We start from the raw sequence: 20462 nt of genomic DNA on the forward strand, positions 1-20462 counted from the left end.
AGATCTGAAAGTCCGTGAACTGAGAGCCGTCAGAGCCGACCTACCGCCAAATTTTATTTTCAATCAGGCATATTTGTGGTTGCCTCAGCCTTTTAGGCCCTCCCACCCTCAAGAGACTTCCTGGATAGTACTCACACTACCCTGCTGGAAGAGGCGGGGCGTAGGCCCTGCCATTGGTGGGTGGGAGCGTAGTTGGGCGGAGCGAGGGAGAATGGACTACTAGCAAGCTAGATTGAGCCGAGGGCTGGCCATGCTCCGCCGGAAGGCGCCTTGTTCTCCGAAAGGGTGAATTGAAACGCTGGCTGGAAAGGAAGCATCAGGAGTTGTTCAGGTAGGCTTTCCGCTCACGCCCGCCGCTCAGTGCTGGTCCAAGAGTCTTTGCAAAAGCTGAGGCTCTTAGAATTGGCTTCCATAACTCATTCTCCTCCTCGCGCCCCCGCCCTCTGCCCGTCCCCCAGTTGTAAGGGATCAGGTGCTGGGTGATGCTCTGGACTGAACCATTCTCCTTTGTGAGAGGCCGGGGGAGAGGGCGGCTGCCGGGCCGAGGGGCCCGAGTCGGGCCGAGCCGTGAACGGGGCTGCGCCGGCGCCTGTGAAGTTTTTAGGGCTTGTCATTGCATTGCTGGGTATCGTGTAGATTTGAGGCAGCTCCTTGTTCTCTTTTCCCCTTCAGAGGAGGGAAAACTCCCCGGCTCCGTTTGGTTACTCCATACTTTGGACTCAGAAGTGGGAGGTTAGGGATTTTTTTCTTCCTCTTTTTTTTTTTTTTTTTTTGCATTTTAGCAATAAAGGTGGGTAAGAGAGCATGGGGTGAGCCTGTGCAGATTGTTTTACATTCTTAGGTGTAATTTCTGTGGATCTTTGGGAGAGCAGAGCAGGCTTTTGGACGTGTTCAGAGATGTGGGAAGAGAGAAGCTCAAGCCTTGCATTTCCATTGACAAGTCTGCAGAGCTCACTGGTTTTCTGTTGCATTATGTAAACTCTTCAGTGCCAGAAGACCCCTCCCCCTACCTCGGAGCGAATGCAATTTCTTTATTTACCTGGCTCTAGTGTCGCAGGAAATTTCCCTGCCATTGCAGCAGCTGTGCAAATACAGCAGCTCCTACCTTTTAAGGGTCAGTCCTAAATGATTAAGGTCTTCAAGGAAGAGGTGAATAGTGGTGTATAGATGTTTAGTGAGCCAATCTCTTTTCAATGAGCACAGGGAACCAGAAGTCGAAGACTTAGAACTTGATGTCTTTTTCTTTTAAAGAATAGACATAGTGGAGCGCCCCAAACACCAGAGGAGCTGCGTTATCTGTCTACTACACCCTACCATCACATTAGCATCCACAGATTGTTTACTCTTCATGTTGTTCTGAACCTGTCAGTTCAGTCGGGGATTCTCTAACTGGTTATCCTTAGAATCATGTGAGGTCCTATCTGGTGTGGGGCACTTTAGGTGCTAGAAGGTGAGTTTGTGATTTGAATAACGTTCTCTCTTAGTTCATTAGATAACGTCTTCTGCTTAGGAATTTCTTTTCTATTAATCAACAAATAGTTGTCAGAACAAACTATGGTCAGCCTCTTAGGGCCAGAACAAGGGAAGCTTCTCATTCCAAGTATTTTGGATTATCCCACCCCTTAAAAGAAAAGAAAAATTATGACAAGGAAAACAACATTTTTTATTTGAGAAGTCAGGTCGCAAGAGCGGTATGCCAGTGGGTCTGCAAGGCAAGATGAAGGACATTGGCCAAAGAGAGGGTAGCTGTGTGTGTAAAGACAGGCTTGGGGGAAGGTTTAAAACTGCAGTAGTGGGCTTCCCTGGTGGCGCAGTGGTTTAGAGTCCGCCTGCAGATGCAGCGGACACGGGTTCGTGGCCCTGTCCGGGAAAATCCCACATGCCACGGAGCAGCTAGGCCCGTGAGGCATGGCAGCTGAGCCTGCGCATCCGGAACCTGTGCTCCGCAACGGGAGAGGCCACAACAGTGAGAGGCCCGCTTACCTCAAAACAACAACAACAAACAAACAAACAAAAAAAACTGCAGTAGTAAAAGAGTAGTGGATTGGGATAAGGGATTTGATGGAGCGGTGCATGGGTACTGGCACGGTTGTCACCTTCCCCATGTGTGATCTATATTGTGCATGTGGCCTTTTTTTTTTTTTTTGCGGTGCGCGGGCCTCTCACTGTTGTGGCCTCTCCCATTGGTATTGTGGTAACGACCACTTCAGAGTTTTGCTTGTAACAAGAAAAATTTGCCATTTTATGTGAAGAGTTGAGTTTTTGAAGGTAAGGTAGGATGACGATGGGGCTTAGTCTTTAAAAGAAACCATTTTACACATCTCCTTTGGAAAGGGTGCAGTATTTCTGGGCAAAACTACTTCTTAAGATTAATTTGTGGGTGTCAAGCACTGTGCTTGCTTACTGAAAGAATGAGATTTGCTATTCTCATCTGTGGAAGGACTGTAACATCTTCACAATGTTCAGATGAATACTAAATGCTTTGAAGATATTGTTTGTCCACAGTCCTGCAAGCGTTAAGCTATCTTCTGAGCTTAGGTTTAGCCTAATACCTGAAGGATAAACAGAAGACAAATATTTTTCTGGACCCTCTACCTTCACCCCTAGAAGTCACTCCACTTCTGGAGTTGCATTCGAGCCAGCCCCTGATCTGTAGGTCTTTGCTCGACCTACCCTTGCACTACTGTAACCAACTTAGTATTTACTATTTTACTTTTAGCATTCAGTCCATTGATAGACTATCATTTCATATCTTACTCAGTTTAACTTTTTGTATCTGCTCTTTAATTAATTATTTATTCTCTTTCTCACAGAGTTGGTGCTCTTCCTTTCATCCTTCTGTTACAATTTTGTTCACTTTGCCTTTTGTTTTAATTCACTTACATTGTCCCTTTTTGCATCTGTCTTGAGGCCGTTTAAGAATGCAGAGATCCTAATTTTCAAGGTATACTTCCTTTGGTGCCTAATACCCGAGTAACAGTTGTATTTCTGTTTTTTGTTTTTTGGGTTTTTTTTGGACCGCACAGAGCGGCATGTGAGATCTTAGTTCCCCGACCAGGGATTGAACCCGCGTCCCCTGCAGTAGAAGCGTGGAGTCTTAACCACTGGACTGCCAGGGAGGTCCCAACAGTTGTATTTCTATATAACAAAGCCGTTGTATGAACCATTTACTGTTGCCTAAAGGTTTATTTAACCATTTATTACATTTTGAATTTTATCCTGGATAACCTTCCCCCAGCATTAACCTCTGTTTTGTGTTGTGTGTACACGTGTATGAAGTTGTAATTTGGCTCTGTTTTTTGCCTAAAAAACTAATTCATATTGTCTTGAAGATTTTCATTGTCTCTGTATTGCAAAATAAGTCCACCTCTTTGTAGTCTCTGAGATTTCTCATTAAGCTCTTCAATAGGTAACATTTCTTTTGCCCTTTTGTCACCGGTCACTTTCTATCCTTCACTAGACCCTTGGTTGTTGAATGACGCATGAAGCAAAATGCTCAACTTTAAAATGTGTTCATTCTTGCTTTCGGATCGCAGCAGGAGACTTTTAAAAATAAAGCACTTAATTTCTACCCACAAATGTACATTACATGATCATCAAAAGCCTAGCGTAAACAGAAAGACTGGCATAGATAATTTCTTTGCATTCACCTTCAGCAGGGATGAATCCAGGAATGTATTCCAAGCAGTAGAGCAGTGTAGGAAGCCTAGACAATGTTCTAGCCTCTTCCTATTCAGACTTTCCAAGTATATTCTCACTAGTTTGTTTGAAAAGAGTTCCCAGAACATGTTCAAATAAAAGTACAAAAATATTTCAATATCAAAGCAAGGATTTTAAACATTACTTACTCTTATGTGTAATTTTTAAGAAAAGATTGGCTTCGTAACTGAAAGAATGAACCATTCCTGATTTTATTCCTTCAGTACATTTCCAGAGAAATTTATTGTGTATGGCTTCTTTTTATTTGGTATTTTCAGACTTTATTTCATTTTAAAAAAGTAATTAAATGACATACTACTGAAATTACTAGATAATAAGAGAACTGTGCTTGTTTCCTCCACTGTATGTCAGCACCCTAAATCTGATAGTTCTAATCCTTTAGGCAATGTCCCAATATTCCAGTAATTAGTAACTCTGTAATAACAACACCTTTTTGTTTTGTTTTGTAGTTCTCCTAAAACTATATCAGTAACTCTCTGAGAAAGAATATGTATTAACTGAATTCTTAATTTCACCTGAGAGGAAGGATATTCAAGACCTGTAACGTCTTTGGGGTTTCTTAAATTGTCTCTCATGGTCATTAGAGAAACCTTTGGAATATCCTGCCTCCCTTTTTTCCTCTACTGCATACTTTGGGGATACATTATATCTTTAGGGATTATTCCTTTGGGACATGGGTATTCTGAAGTACCCAGTCCCATTAGTAATATGGGAATTTCTCTTTGGTTCTAGAAGAAACCAGTGATTTCAGTAGTTTGGCTGCCTACTTAGAACCAAATCATAATACAGTTTTGTAATAGAACATGAAAGTCATACTTCACATATTCTATGATTTTCATGTTTTATTACAGATATCAGATGTATATCAGGGATACATCCATCTAAATAAACTGAATGACTGGGAAGATTTTTCAGGATTTTTGAATAGGAGCTACCAAGTTGCATGAACACTGAACTTTAAGTGTTTTATTCTTTTTTTTAAAAAAAAAAATTTATTTGTTTATTTTTGGCTGCGTTGGGTCTTCGTTGCTGCGTGTGGGCTTTCTCTGGTTGCACTGAGCGGGGGCTACTCTTCGCTGCGGGCTACTCTTCGCTGCGGTGCGCGGGCTTCTCACTGCGGTGGCTTCTCTTGTTGCGGAGCACGGGCTCTAGGCATGCGGGCTTCAGTAGTTGTGGCGCACGGACTTAGTTGCTCCGCGGCATGTGGGATGTTCCCGGACCAGGGCTTGAACCCGTGTTCCCTGCATTAGCAGGCGGATTCTTTTTTTTTTTTTGCGGTACTCGGGCCTCTCTCTGCTGTGGCCTCTCCCGTTGCGGAGCACAGGCTCTGGACGCACAGGCTCAGTGGCCATGGCTCACGGGCCCAGCCGCTCTGCGGCATGTGGGATCTTCCCGGAGCGGGGCACGAACCCGCGTCCCCTGCATCGGCAGGCGGACTCTCAACCACTGCGCCACCAGGGAAGCCCGGCAGGTGGATTCTTAACCACTGTGCCACCAGGGAAGTCCCCAGTGTTTTATTCTTCATTGCTTCCACTCAGTACCCAGTCATTCTTTGTTTATTTACACATTAGTTCTTCTATAAAGTGTAGTGCTTCTGCCTGTTTTTCAGGTATGCCTCCTGTTGGGGGGACATTTTCCTTGAAGAATTAAATATATATGGGTAGTGGTCACTTCCATTCACTGCTTTCCTGAAAGTCATGGGAGTCAAAAGTTGAGGTACCTGGGTCTGGGCATGTGAGCTACCAAGGGACAGCCTAGTCATTTGGAGAACTGTAAGTTCCCACAGGCAGGCATTGTGAAGTAAATGGAGTATTCAGACACTGGCATCGTTCATACAAACACAAAAAATGATTAATAGAATTACCTGCCTGTTGGCCTAGCCACCGTGCTGGTTGAAGTCTGTTCCGTGGTTTTGAGGTTAAAGGGTTATACTGCTTTCTCAGCACAGTAGTACTAGTCCTTTGATCCTGCCCAGCAGTCCTGCTATTCTAATTATGAAACTTTTGCATCTATTTTAGTGTCCCACCATTCTGCTTAGCAGATCAGCTCAGCCAAACCTCTAAGGAGTAATTTTGCTTTGAGGGAGACCTTTAGTTTTTAAATTATTGGACAGGGAATAATAAACTTTTTATTTGCCTACTGTGTGCCAAACATTGTACATTATCTTTTAATCTTCACAATAACTCTGGAAATGTATGTGATGTTACTTTCATTTTACAGAAGAGAAAAAATAAGACAGTGAGGTTAGATCATTTAACCAGGAGTAGGACTCTGATCTGTCAGACTTCAAAGCCTCATTCATTATCGTCTCGCTACATTTAGAAATTCAGTGCTGACCCCTGGAGGAGAACTGTCTTTGACCACAGCATTAGGCGAGTAGACATTCCATAGCCTGTTAAAGCTGTGTCTTTAGCAGTTGTAGAACCTTGAGAATGTAAAATTTCTTTTTGTCTTTGTATTTCTGTCTGTTAAAAGGAAAAAAAAAAAAGGAATAGTTTCTTTTATTTAACTTAGTTATTTTGAAGATAAGATTATGTGAAATATTTCAAGCTCTACAGAGGAAAATCACTTGGTCAGTCTTGCAAATAACTCAATTTTTTAGCCAATGCAAGTCAAACTAGCCAACTGAATTTTCATCAGTCCCATGTCGCTGGGTCACATTTTGTGCCTAGAGGCACAAGTGTGATAATAACAGTGTTTCTCCCCCCAGCCACACATACATTTTTTAGCATAAACGTTGCAGTGAAAACAATCCCTCATAAATAATTAAGAGTTCCCTAGTGGCCTAGTGGTTAGGATTCCCGGTTTTCACTGCTGCGGCCCAGGTTCAATCCCTGGTCGGGGAACATTGTGCAAGCCATGCAGTGTGGCCCCCCCCCCAAAAAAAAAGTAAGTAAATATTTATATTTTTCTGTTAGGCTGAAAAAATATATGTATACTTGGCCCAATAAAGTAGGGCATGCGAGGGTGGTGTGGGAGAGCATAAAGAGGAACAGGACTCTTACCTAAAATATATATATTATGGCGGGAGGGCAAAATGGGCAAAGGGGATCAACTGTATGGCAATGGATGGAAAGTAACTTTGTGGTGGTGAGCACGCTGTAGTGTATACAGAAGTAGAAAAATAATGTTGTACACATGAAATTTATGTAACATTATAAACCAGTATTACCTCAGTAAAAAAAAATTATGTATATCGTTATTTACGCTGGATGTCCAAAAGTGGTGTCACACAAGGTAGATATATTAATCCAGTTAGATATTCCTCATCTAGAACCTAGACTATTATTTTCACCTTGGTGAACATGTGCCAGTGAAGAGGAACTTCTCCAGATCCAGTCTAACTTGACCCCAGTGATCGTTAAAAATTAGGTTCTTACATTCTGTCTTCAGACTTAGACCAAAACTCCAGAGTTTTACTGGAAAAAAATCTACAATGAGGCTGACTTAAGAATGAATCCATGCCCTATTTTTGAGTCATATGGGTATGGTTTCATCCATTCACTTCTTGCCATAGTTTCAAATTGGTCACCACTGAGGCTTTATGGTCCCAAGCCTAAAGGGGATAACTGAAATTTCATTGCTTTCAATAGTAATTACCACACTATAGAAAATAGTCTTTTATGTGTATTGGATGCAGCTTCTTTTACTATACCTGAAAGCTGTGTCTGCTACAGGTCCTAAAAAGTGAAGATGCTTAAGATGTTGTGATGCCTCTTCTGAATGTTTCTGGTAGGAAATGTGCCACTGCCTGTTTACTATCTCAGCAGTCTGGAGAAGCCCTTGGTTTTGGTCAGATAGTTCCGCATTACCCCTCCACAGCCCCACTACCACACACCTTTGGCTGGAAGTTGAAAATGCATTCCTTCACAGAAGTACACTGAGTGCCTTTTACCACCTGATAAGCCAAGGAAATATTGTAATAAGTCATACACAGGCCTTGCCCTTGTGCAACTTGCATTCTAATATGGGGGTGGGGGAGGATGGATATCAAACAATGAATTATATAATGTTATTCAGGCTACTACAAAAGAGAAATTATGGATGTTACAAGAGAATTTGTAATAGGGGCATGTAGTCTACACCATAGTATAGTTGGGTGGTTAAGAGTGTGACTTCAGGGCTTCCCTGGTGGCGCAGTGGTTGAGAGTCCGCCTGCCGATGCAGGGGATACGGGTTCGTGCCCCGGTCTGGGAAGATCCCACATGCTGCGGAGCGGCTGGGCCCCGTGAGCCATGGCTGCTGAGCCTGTGCGTCCAGAGCCTGTGCTCCACAACGGGAGAGGCCACAACAGTGAGAGGCCCGCGTACCGCAAAAAAAAAAAAAAAAGAATGTGACTTCAGAAGCCACATTGCCTAAATTTGAATCTGGCACCACTTTTCATTAGCCGTGGAATGTTGGGCAAATTGCTTATCTTTCTGTGCCTCAGTTTCCTCATCTGTAAAATATAGTTATTTCAAGTTTAAGAAAATTGAAACTGCTGATGCATTTTCATTGTTTAGAAGAGGGCCAGGTACGTAATGTACATTCAACAAGTTTGGCTGTTTTTTGTCTGGGAGCTCAGGGAAAGCTTTTCTTTGAAATGACGATGTTGAAATAGGCTTTGAAGGATAAGTAAGAATTAAATAGGCAAAATCGATGGGGAACCAGTTAGAAGGCGATTGCAATAGTCCAGGGAAGTGATGATGGTAAATTGATCCAGAATGGTAGTAGGGGCAGAAGTGGATGGATTTGAGGGATGTTTAGGAGGTAAAGGTAGGATTTTAAAATATTGGATAGGGGTGGTAAGGAAGAGAGTTTCTGGTCTCTACAGTCATGACTGAATAGGAGATGCTGGAGGATGATTATCCTCTGTGTGTGTGCGCGCGTGGTGGTGTGGATGGAGGAGACTACCAAGGAATCAGTCTCCTTGAGGTAATAAGCCTCTTACGGGGAGAGTTGGACGAGTGGGTCAGCCAGGGAGACTGGAGAGACTACCAGGAAGAGCTATTGGGTAAGCAAGTGAATAAACAGGCCTGGAGTTCAGACGTCTTGCCCAGAGATATAAATGAGAGACGTAAGTGTATAGATAGTTTGTTGAAGAAAATAATGAGTTGAGACCTTGTACGTGAATTACACATTCTTGAAAAGAAAGTATAGAATGAAAAAAAAAGAAGGCCTAGGACCAAAGCTTGGTGAACTTCAACAATTAAAGGCTGGTAGAGGAGAAGAATAGCAAAGGAGAATTGGCCAGAGAGGTAGAATGAAAATCAGAAAAGTGTGGTGTCCTGGAAGCCGTTCGAAAAAAGTGTTTGGGCGGCAGGGGTGTTTCTGAAATCTTTATGACCCTTCCTTGGCGCCCTGAGAGTTTTAATTTAGGTCTCTCACGACTCAAAGTTGGATGCTAGTGACTTAGAACATCTATAGCAGGTTAGGCTGACTGAAGCCGGTTAGTTGAACATGATCTTTAGACGCTAGAATCTAAAGTATAGTTATTCTTGGGGCTTCCCTGGTGGCGCAGTGGTTGAGAGTCCGCCTGCCGATGCAGGGGACGCGGGTTCGTGCCCCGGTCCGGGAAAATCCCACATGCCGCGGAGTGGCTGGGCCCGTGAGCCATGGCCGCTGAGCCTGCGTGTCCAGAGCCTGTGCTCCGCAACGGGAGAGGCTGCAACAGTGACAGGCCCGCGTACTGCAAAAAAAATAAAAATAAATATAGTTATTCCTGTTTGCTGTAAATTAGATTTAATGTAGAGGAAGCAAGGGCTACAGTGCATATTCAAACTCAATAGATATTAGCCTGCTGAAATTAATGAATTATTTTGAAGGCCATTCATGTGGGTGGTGATTCCCTCTAAGGCTGCCTAGCATCTCCAAGGTAGGTAGAGACACTGGGAAAAAGTTTTTTCTAAATAGTCTATCCAGCAACATTCGTTGAGTACCTCCTAGAAATAGTGGTTACATACCAAGAAGTGTGCGAGATGTTTCATTAATCCTCACTAATGGCCCTGTAATTTGAGCCCCCTATGTACAGAGGAATGAACTAGACTCAGAAAGGTTTATTTACTTAGTGGGACAGAAATTTGAACCCAGATCCCTCTGACTTTAAGCTCATCATACCTCCACATACAAATAAAACTAAAATACCACGTAGAAGATAATTATCCCCAAAGAGTACTTAACAAAAGTACTATGAAAGCTCATATGGGACTGGTTACTCTTAGCTTGACAGTGAAAAGTAGAGATGCATTAAATCCAATGGACATTTTAAAGTTCTTATATTATTGGACATTTTTGCTTTGTTCAATGCAATTGATTGCTCTTTCCCTCAGCAATACTCTACTGTCTTTGCTTCGGTGATATTGCAATCTCTGCTTCTCTAGCTTTGCCTTCTCTACCTGCTTAGTAGGTGTGGCTTATTCTGATTCTTAAATCCTGATGTTCTCTTGGGTTCCTCTTTAGCTTTTTTCACCCTACACCGAAAATCTCAAATTTGGGGGTTTCCAGCTAAGTGTTTTTTCTAACGCATAGTGTTTAAAACATTAAAAAAAATTAGTTGTCTGCATTTAAAACCCAGAAGATTTACGTAAAACTCTGTATTTCTGGCTTTTGAAAAACCTGAAGTTCTCTTTCAATCTTGGATGTGTGTTTCCATATGGCAACACTTAACTAGAGCTGAATAGCAGCTGCTCTCTTTGGAATGGACATCCAGTTCTTCACAGACCCCTCACATTCTCTGTTGTCTCCCCAACAGTATTGGTGCAGTGTTTCATATACTAGCTCTGATTACCCAGAGTAATTACCTGGGTAATCTCCACTCTTAAAACTACTATTTTGATACTGATAACTCTGTCACCAAGGCAACTTTTATATTTATAATCCAACCTTTTATTGAATATCACTACTTAACATGCTATAGGTAACTCAGACTAAACATGGCTGAACTCATCTTTCCCTGTAAACTCTAGGTTTTACCAATTTTTATCCCCTAAGTATTATTCCGCTCTGGCCTTGCCTTCCTATCATTACCTTTTGAACCACATTGCTATGATTCAGGCTCTAATCATCTTGTTGGTTGCAAACAACAGAAATCATCTTTTGGCTAACTTAAGCAGAAGGGGAACATATTCGAAGGATATTGTGTAGCTCACAAAATCAGTGGGAATGCTAGAGAATCTGATTTAGAAAATGATCTGAAACCAAGGGAAGTTGGAAACATGGAGAACGTGGCCAGGATCATAGCACTGAACAGTCTATGATGCTGCAGAATTCCAGTGTCTGACATTGCTGAGTATTGTCTTACTGGTTGGTTCTGGATCTTTGTATTACCACTGAAAAGTCAAGGTTTTCCACAGCAGTGTCCACTTAGACTAGGCTAGGTCATGTGCGTACTTCTTCTCCGACAGGAAGAGGAGATGGGATTCTGCCCCTCATTTCAGTACCCCCACCCACCCATCCCAGCTCTATAGTGGGGATTAAGATCCACTCTTCCATTGAAGACTTTTAACCTTGTGCTATTCTCCCAATATAGGAAGGGGGAAGCAGGAAAAAAAATCAGCAAGCATCCACAATACAACTCTTTTCTGGACTACCACAGCAGCCCCCTGACTACTTCTGTGTCCTCTGTTACATCAGCCCCCAAATCTATTCTCTATCAAACAGCCAGAGTTAGCCAACTAAAATGCATTTCTGATTATGTCGTTCCATGTTTCAGTGGCTCCTCATCCACTAGAAGAAAATGCTTTAACATGGCGTTCAAGGCTCTTTCCTTGAAGGGTCTGGCCCTTACCTATACCTTCAATCTTATCTCCCTCTGATTTCTTCTTTGTGATTTACACTTTAGCAAGACTGAACTTCAGAGCTACTTAAGAGTTTCCTCTATACGTCTCATGGCTGTTTTTCATTGCTATCAAGAATGCAGTTTGGCTTGTGGCAGAGAGAGCGCTTTATCTTTTAAGAGTAAAAGGCCCCATGTTCCAGCAATTGGGCTGACTCACTCCCATGATGGACGGAAGATTTGGCCCCTTTTAATGGGTCGTGGGAGAAGGTGCAGTCACTACAGCAGAGGAGTTGACAGTGCTGCTAGAAGGCAGGGGATTCAGAGGGAGGCGGAGTTGGCCTAGTGTGGAACCCTCCCTCCCGAGTTTACGCTCTTTGGTGTGCAGAAAACAGTGTAGGTGGTGGGGGAATTTAATCGCCAGGACTAGTTTCCCGCAGCTTGAGACGGTTCTGCTGGCCAGGCTCCTTTTTTTTTTTCAAGCAAGCTGCAGGCTTCGCTTCGGCCCTGGAAACCGGATAGGCCTCTCCGTGCGCTCTCAACCTAACCCCGCGGTGGCGGGGGAGGGGGAAGCTCTGCCTAGTCCCGCCCACTGCGCTGTTTTGCGTGTTTGCCCCTGTGGTGAGTGGCAGTGAAGTTTAGCCAATGAAGACGCGGGGCGGGCAGGAGCATGAAGTTAGGCTGCGCTGGAGGAGGGGGAACTGGTGCTGGAGAGACAGCAAGAGGGGCGAACCGGCCCCCCACGGCCGCTGCAGGTAAAGGCACCTCTCTTACCTTGCTGGGGTGAGGCACAGCTCTTTTTCTACTTAAGGGCTAGTCGGGCCTTCCCGCCTGTAGCTTCCACCCTCACATTGCTCCCACCCGGGCATCCACACCCCCCCACCCCGCATCTTCCCGTCTTGGCCATCCCCACCCTGGAGGGCACCCCGCTAGCTCACTCCCTCAAGAGCATGTACCTCACCTCCATTTTGGGGGCTCCAGTTGCCCGACATCGCCCTCCTCTGCTGTGTGGGCCTTACTGGCACCAGCCCTGGCAGTATGAGCAGGTACTGTACCCGGGTCCCCACCACCCCCGCCCCCAGTCGCGTCTCCCTCTCCGTCAACCCCGCACTTCCTTACCTTGCCCCTTCCCTTCCACATGAGTACATATAATTTCTGTAGTTTCTCCTTTACCCCTTGAACATACGAACATGCTTTTAACATTCATAGTTGCCTATTTTGCTTTCCCTGTTTATTCAGAAGGACTCACTTTACCAGCCATGTTTGCCCCAAATGTCCATACTCCTGACTGAGGTTTGAGTGCTTTTTTCTGTAATTGGGAAAACAAAAACAGAGTAGCCACACATTTGGAATTGAGAATGGTGAAGGTAGAGAAAATGGCCTAGGATCTCGACCTTCGTGAGGAGAATCTCCTGAGTGGCTCCAAGTTAATAGCTCTATTTCTTATGGTCTGTGTCCCTCCATCCTGATCCTTTGCTGACCCTAAATTGTGATTCTGTTCACCTTGGATGTTTATTTCCCATTTCTTTATAAGATTTGAGACCCTTTGGGTTTCACAAATGTCTCCATGATACAGTTTTTAAATCCTCCTCTTTTAAAATTATGTTGGTGATTTTAATTTTAAGCCTTCTGATTTATTTTATTTTCAAGGGGTTTCTTCAGACTGCTTCTACCCATCTTGTTTCCATATCGTGTTTATGTCTGCCTGCCTGCCTATGCTGATCCTCTTGAAAGGATACAGTTTCCAATAACAAGATTAATACTTTGAAGTAAAATAGTTTGTTCTTTGAGCAGTTAAAGGTTAAGTGGGCATGGCTGCTACTTTCTAAAAGTGCATATTAACCCCCCAGAAAAGATCAGTTTTTGTCAATATGGCATTCATCTGTTATCTTCTAAGAGGATGGATAGTACAGAGAAATCTGTAAAGGGAGAATGGATGTCTGTAGTTCAGTTTATATAATTTTATGTCTTAGACAGCTGGACTAATTTCTGTTGCAGTGTTTCTCATCCGTCATAAAGAATATGATAAACTCCCTTTTGAGAGACCATAAGAAATCTTACCCCATCACAGAGATGTCGATAATCCTTCCAAACCAGGCATACTTCTTTTTCTGCCCCCCACCCCTACCCATGTTGTCCAGTTTTATTGAATATAAATAACCTAAACAATGAGATGTTTTCCTTTTCCATTTGACAAATATAAAATTATAACACCGAATGCACATTTTCAAACTTTGCATACCTTCCATCTCCCAGTTGAGAATCACTGCTTTGTTGAAAGGTATGGGGAGATTGAGATGGAAAAATATAGAGTAGAATTAAAACTAAGTCTTTTATGATTGGACCCACAAGTTGTTATTGAAATGGGCAAGGGTAGGGAGACACGTTAAAATAAGAACAGGAGAGTTGGGACTCTAGGTTTCTAAGAAAACCCAGAAGAACTACATTAAAGATGATAAAGCTGCAAAAAAACATCAGTTTATATTTATTTCAAGGGAAGGGAGTAGTTTCTCCTTAAAGAAGACGATGAGATGAAGGGCTTTATATAAAGAATTCCTCTGGCTTGTTATTTGGAAGTTTTAGATGGGTGGCCTTGGATTTTAACCTTAACTTACTAGTTAGTTCTACTTCTCCCCCTCTCCCTCCCTCCCCCCCAAGATTTTCTGTCGTTAGTCTACTCATTAGTTTGGAATTATGGAAAGTGATTAAGTGCAACCATCAAGCTCTCTGTCTTTCCTTTTGAGCATATACATATGTTCCTCTTTGGGGCAGTGGTAGGTGAAGACTGGCCTTTCATTCTCAATATGATTAAAGTTTGCTATGACTTCTTTATCTAGGCAGTTGCTTTACTTAGGGATATATTAAGGGTTTTGTATATTTGAGTGCTTAACATCTATTTATTTAATAAATTTATTTATTTATTTATATTTGGCTGCATTGGGTCTTCGTTGCTGCACACAGGCTTTCTCTAGTTGCAGTGAGCAGGGACTACTTCACGTTGAGGTGGCTTCTCTTGTCCCGGAGCACAAGCTTTAGGCACACGGGCTTCAGTAGTTGTGGCTCACGGTCTCTAGAGTGCAGACTCAGTAGTTGTGGCGCACCGGCTCAGTTGTTCCGTGGCATGTGGTATCTTCCCGGACCAGGGCTCGAACCCGTGTCCCCTACATTGGCAGGGGGATTCTTAACCGTTGTGCCACCAGGGAAGTCCAACATCTGTTTATTTTTATTACCAGGGTTTGAACCATGGAAAGAGAATTCTACCAAGCTCATCTACCATGGGGTAGATGAACTTGGTAGAGTAGGCCAGACGTGGGTATAGCCAGAATAACCCATAAGTAGGAACAGAAGGAGGGGTGAAGAAAGTTGGAGATATGTTTGGAGAAGGTTTATTCTTTTGAGAGTCAAGGACAACTTAAAGATATGAGTTAAAAAAGAAGCTGGAGACTAGGATTAAAAAAATTGTACAAGATGAGTTAGGTCAGTAGAGGTGAGTTGATGGGATGGGACTGAGAAGTAGTGTGACTTGATGCTGTGGTTTTTAAATTATTGGGCCCCGACTGACCCAGGAGAAGCAGAAATTTGGTCCAAAAATTGGGAAGGGAGATAAATGATAAGTGCATTGACCTTTAAAAACTTATACTTGAGTCATATGGAAGTAAGGAAATATTTCAGAAGCTATTAGCCTCGTTTCTCCCATTAAAAAATGAGATCTCTCTCTCTCTCTGACGTTGGGCTGTTGTGGAGGGAGGGAAGGAAGAGCATTTGGGTGAATAAATAGCAAGGAGTCCTGGAAAGGACAAAATACCCCATGGAAGAAAAGGCAGGTTATAAACTATTATCAGCATAAACTTTTAGTTAGTGCAAACTTTCACTGTAGTTTTTATATTTTTAGTTTTTATTTTTTTGCGGTACGCAGGCTTCTCACTGTTGTGGCCTCTCCCGTTGCGGAGCACAGGCTCCGGATGCGCAGGCTCAGCGGCCATGGCTCACGGACCCAGCCGCTCCGCGGCATGTAGGATCCTCCCGGACCGGGGCACGAACCCGTGTCCCCTGCATCGGCAGGTGGACTCTCAACCACTGCGCCACCAGGGAAGCCCTCACTGTAGTTTTTTTGTGACATTTAACTGTTAGCTATTTAGTGTAACTTCTCTGACAGTGAATAGGAGGTGAAAGATAATAGGTGGCAAAGTAGGGCATAACTAGAAAACAGCTGATGGTAGTGTTGAGAAAATCGATAAAATTATTGAGTAGATTTTCATTAAATTAAGAAATACCCATAACTTTAAAAAATTATTTATTTATGGCTGCATTGGGTCTTCGTTGCTGCATGCAGGCTCTTCTCTAGTTGTGGCGAGCGGGGGCTACTCTTCATTGCGGTGGCTTCTCTTGTTGCGGAGCACGGGCTCTAGGTGTGTGGGCTTCAATAGTTGTGGCACACGGGCTCAGTGGTTGTGGCTCACGGGCTCTAGAGCACAGGCTCAGTAATTGTGGCACATGGGCTTAGTTGCTCCGCAGCATGTGGAATCTTCCCGGACCAGGGCTCGCACCCGTGTCTCCTGCATTGGCAGGCGGATTCTTAACCACTGTGCCACCAGGGAAGTCCTATCCATAACTCTTCAGATCACCATTTTGAGTTACTTTGGGGCAGGTGTTAGATAGGAGAGGCTGGAATGAGCTAGTGGAATAGTTTAACCAGGAGTGGGAAGTGATACGGACCCTGGTTGAGATGTGAAGGGTATACAATTACTGAAGCTAGGAAGATCTTGTTTAACATTGGTGGAGATGCCATGTATGCTTTGTAATTTTGACTGATGTGCCAACTACTGATGAGTCTCTTATCTATGTCTGATTTTCTGGGCTACTTACCCACATTATATTGTTTTACAAGGATAACTGGAATGGGTTAAGGAAAGGGGAAAAAAAGTTTGGGGGTTGTGTGGAAGAGCCTTCTTCAGTCAAGTCTGTACTGTGTCACTGACAAATTTCTCCTCTGATATCTTCTAAAAGTTAGGAGAAATGGTGTTATCAAGCAAGGCTTTTCTGGATTGACAAATATTGATATCATATACAAAGAACAGATACTACACTTTCATATAGTTTAGTTAGGTGGTGATGTACTTATAATTCCTTGTCTTAGTTTTTCCTTTTCCCAGCATTTTATGAACTTAAAGCCCCAGATGTGGATTTAGTAAACATAATTTCAGTTATTTCTAGGACAGTTTTTCAAGATAGGAAGTATTCTGCTGTCTCATCTTGGAATCAGGGAATAACAGTTAGTTTCTCTAAGGACTGAATGGTTCATTCCAGACAATGCAAGCAAATACTTTAATTCATTAAATTTTTTTTGAGTAGCTATTGTGTATGTGATATTCTTCTGGTTCTTTAGGGATCCACAGATGAATAAGACGTGGTCCCCACCATTCAGAAACTCTTCTTTCTCGGGGAAAGAGGAGCTGGGCCACCATGCAGGGTTGTGCAAGGTGTGCATTGCAGGTGTTCACTATCATCATAGATAATATGTTTAGTATGACAGTTTTCCAGCAGATGGCAAACAAGTATCTTGAGTAGGCAGCTTTTTATAATTTGCACAAAAGAACCTTTTGGGCCTTCAGAGGAAATGGACAAGAAACTTACCATTTTAATAAAATGTTAAATATAAGTGCTTTAAATAAGGTGCAGACAACACTGTGGATATTTAAAGAAGGTGAACGGACCAAGTCATCAAAAATTGCTCACCTTATGGAGGTTCAGGGCTCACCTTGTGGAGTAGAAGACCTTTGAGGGTGTCAGAAATTTTAGCTGGAAGAGAAGTTTGGGAGGAGCGTGGTGGGGATGTTCCAGGAAGAAACTACAGCATAATAGGCAAAGTCATGCAGATAGGAATGTCATTAAGGGAACTGTATTTTCTAGTTGGACTGGAATGTAGGGTATATATGGGAAGTGATGAGAGCATAGGAAGTGATGAGACTGAAAGTTGGGAATGTAAACTAGAATGAAATTGTAGAATTCTTTGAATCTCTTGCAAAGGAAGTTTTTGATCTTAAATATGAGAAAGGGGGAGGGGACGTCATAACAGAAACACTACGTATCGATTCATTGATAGGTTAGGTAGAATGAAGTTTGTGAAACTTCCTGGGTAAGATTATACTATAAGCTTGGTTAAAGGTGGTTATTTTTGCCAGTAGTAAGTAAAAGTATCTAAAATACAAGGGAAACTTACAAAATACAGTATATCCAGAAGGCTTTAGCTATATTCACTGAAGTATTGCTGGTATATTGTTAAGTTCTGTCAACTTACGAACCTGAAATAGAAGGTGAATGAATGTTAAATTTCCTGATCTCTACCTAAGAATGATAATTATTAAAAGAAATGGACAGAGATAGCTGAATGATCTTGACAGACAGAAGCTTCAAAGTGTGTAAGAGCCCCAAAAGGGCGTTGGATTGTTTCTTTTTTTCTTTTTTAGTTTTAGTTTTAAAGCAGAAATGTGGATGTTCTTTCCGCTGTGTCTCTGTCCTCAGATTACCTCACATTTCCCTCTTCTCTTATTATTTTGATGCTATTTGATATTAAGGCTAGAAATTTTCCCTGAGGTCACCTACTTTGCTTATTTGTCATTTGTCTTCCTACAACAGGAGTTCCACCATCTTCCTCTGAAGACCTAGCCATCTTGCTCCATGAAGGTCAGGACAATCTGACATGCACTTGTTTCTTGCCTCTTTACCTGAAGAGTAGTCCTCTTCCATTGTGTACATTTTTTTCTTAATAGGGGAGGGGAGGGGAGAGCCATTACCCCCCCTCCCCTTCCCTCCTTAAACCTTGGGGAAGTAACCCCCATTGCTTTCCCAAGATGGCAGACCCCATCATGGATCTGTTTGATGACCCAAATTTATTTGGCCTGGACTCTCTTACTGATGACAGCTTCAATCAGGTTACACAAGACCCTATTGAGGAAGCCCTTGGACTGCCAAGCTCTCTGGACTCCTTGGATCAGATGAACCAGGATGGTGGAGGTGGTGATGTGGGGAATTCATCAGCAAGTGACTTGGTCCCCCCACCAGAGGAAACAGCCCCCACAGAACTTCCCAAAGAATCGACAGCTCCAGCTCCAGAATCTTTAACCTTGCATGATTATACCACTCAGCCCGTCAGCCAAGAGCAGCCAGCCCCACCTGTCTTACAGACACCGACGCCAACGTCAGGACTTTTGCAGGTCTCCAAGAGCCAGGAGATCCTGAGCCAAGGGAATCCTTTCATGGGTGTCTCTGCCACAGCTGTTCCCTCCAGTAGTGCTGGAGGGCAGCCACCTCAGTCAGCCCCTAAGATTGTTATCCTTAAGGCCCCACCCAGCTCCTCAGTCACTGGTGCCCATGTGGCACAAATTCAGGCCCAAGGTATCACCAGCACAGCTCAGCCCCTCGTGGCTGGCACAGCCAATGGTGGAAAAGTCACTTTTACCAAAGTGCTAACCGGCACTCCCCTTCGACCTGGTGTTTCCATTGTCTCTGGTAATACAGTGTTGGCCGCCAAGGTCCCTGGGAACCAGGCTACTGTTCAGCGCATTGTCCAGCCCAGCCGACCAGTAAAGCAGCTGGTCCTACAGCCAGTTAAGGGTTCAGCTCCTGCTGGAAACCCTGGGGCCACAGGGCCCCCACTGAAGCCTGCAGTTACACTGACCTCTACACCTACCCAGGTGACTTGAGTGAAAGGGGGAGGTGAATTTTGGTTTAGTAGAGGGCCCAGCAACTGTGTGAGAGCAAGCACAGGAGAGCTGTCTCTAGGAAATCCTGTTTAAATTCCATCTTTACTTTTTATCAGTTAGTATTGACAGCATTGTATTTATCACTTACTAGGTGGAAGCAGTTAGTGTTAATGTATTTTTTTGAGCTCTTACTACATATTCACACTGTGCCTAGCTGGTGCTGAACAAGATAGACACAGTCCCTGTCCTTACAGAGCTCACAGTCTGCCAGGAAAAACAGACCTTAAACAAGAACTCATAATAATGTATGATATAAAGTTATATGAGTAATATAGGATGCAATGGGAACAAGAATCATTTTTGGAAAACTACATTTATTTTTTGCAAGACTTACGGAAGCTATGTGTATCTCTCCCCTGTTCTTATTACTAAGATTGTCCTCCTCTGACTTTGCCCAGTGAAAAGGCTAGTTTCTAGTATAAGGAAATAGAGGCTCTAGTCTCTGAATCAAGGGCCAGAAGAGTTTGGGGGGAGGGGAAGACAGTATTAAGATAAGTAGCATTGGTGGAGAGAAGCTATAAGGAGGTGGATTTCAGTTCAGTATAGACTTTTGTTCTAATAGATTTCCAGAAAATGGAATGACTGCCATAGAAATAGAGCGAGCCTCCCAACAGTTTTTCAAGAACAGGCTTGATACCCGCTGGGCAGAGGTTATATAGAAAAGATCTTATCAGGAAAGACAGGAGGATGAACAGAAGGAATTATACTGTGCTTTCTGACCCTCAGCTGTTGTAACTCTAGGATGAGGAAAACTGGTGTAAACGTTAAGGGGTCTGCCATTCTTTAATGTTCTACCTCTCTTGCAATTTCCTTTCTTCACTCTAGGGTGAATCGAAACGCATCACGCTGGTCCTCCAGCAGCCACAGTCTGGAGGTCCCCAAGGACACCGGCACGTCGTGCTGGGGAGTCTGCCAGGCAAGATAGTGTTACAGGGCAACCAGCTGGCAGCCCTGACGCAAGCCAAGAATGCCCAGGGGCAGCCGGCCAAAGTAGTGACTATCCAGCTGCAGGTGCAGCCGCCACAGCAGAAGATCCAGATTGTACCGCAGCCTCCGTCGTCGCAGCCACAGCCCCAGCAGCCATCCTCAGCCCAGCCAGTGGCTCTTTCCTCTGTGCAGCAGGCTCAGATAATGGGACCAGGGCAGGGCCCGGGACAGAGACTTTCAGTACCGCTCAAGGTGGTGCTGCAGCCCCAGGTGAGACTTCCATAGTGAAGAAGGGAAGC

At 43.6% G+C, this 20462-nt stretch overlaps 1 protein-coding gene across 8 annotated transcripts in view; it reads left to right on the forward strand.

The window, feature by feature from the left end:
* The first annotated feature begins 185 nt into the window (after positions 1-185).
* Positions 186-20462, forward strand: part of CHD8 (chromodomain helicase DNA binding protein 8) — a 56630-nt gene continuing 36353 nt past the window's right edge. For 2 of the 8 annotated variants that reach the window (XM_067741130.1, XM_067741147.1), the window contains exons 1-4: positions 186-331; positions 18110-18157; positions 18406-19167; positions 20062-20433. In XM_067741130.1, coding sequence (XP_067597231.1) covers positions 18152-18157; positions 18406-19167; positions 20062-20433 — 1140 coding nt within the window. In that variant the 5' untranslated portion in view covers positions 186-331; positions 18110-18151. Of the gene's footprint in view, positions 332-12106; positions 12229-18109; positions 19168-20061; positions 20434-20462 lie in introns of those variants that run through there. The other 6 variants (XM_067741101.1, XM_067741121.1, XM_067741138.1 and 3 more) reach the window with 5 other exon arrangements.

This window comes from Pseudorca crassidens, chromosome 1, assembly GCF_039906515.1.
Source record: "Pseudorca crassidens isolate mPseCra1 chromosome 1, mPseCra1.hap1, whole genome shotgun sequence".
Taxonomy (NCBI): Eukaryota; Metazoa; Chordata; class Mammalia; order Artiodactyla; family Delphinidae; genus Pseudorca; species Pseudorca crassidens.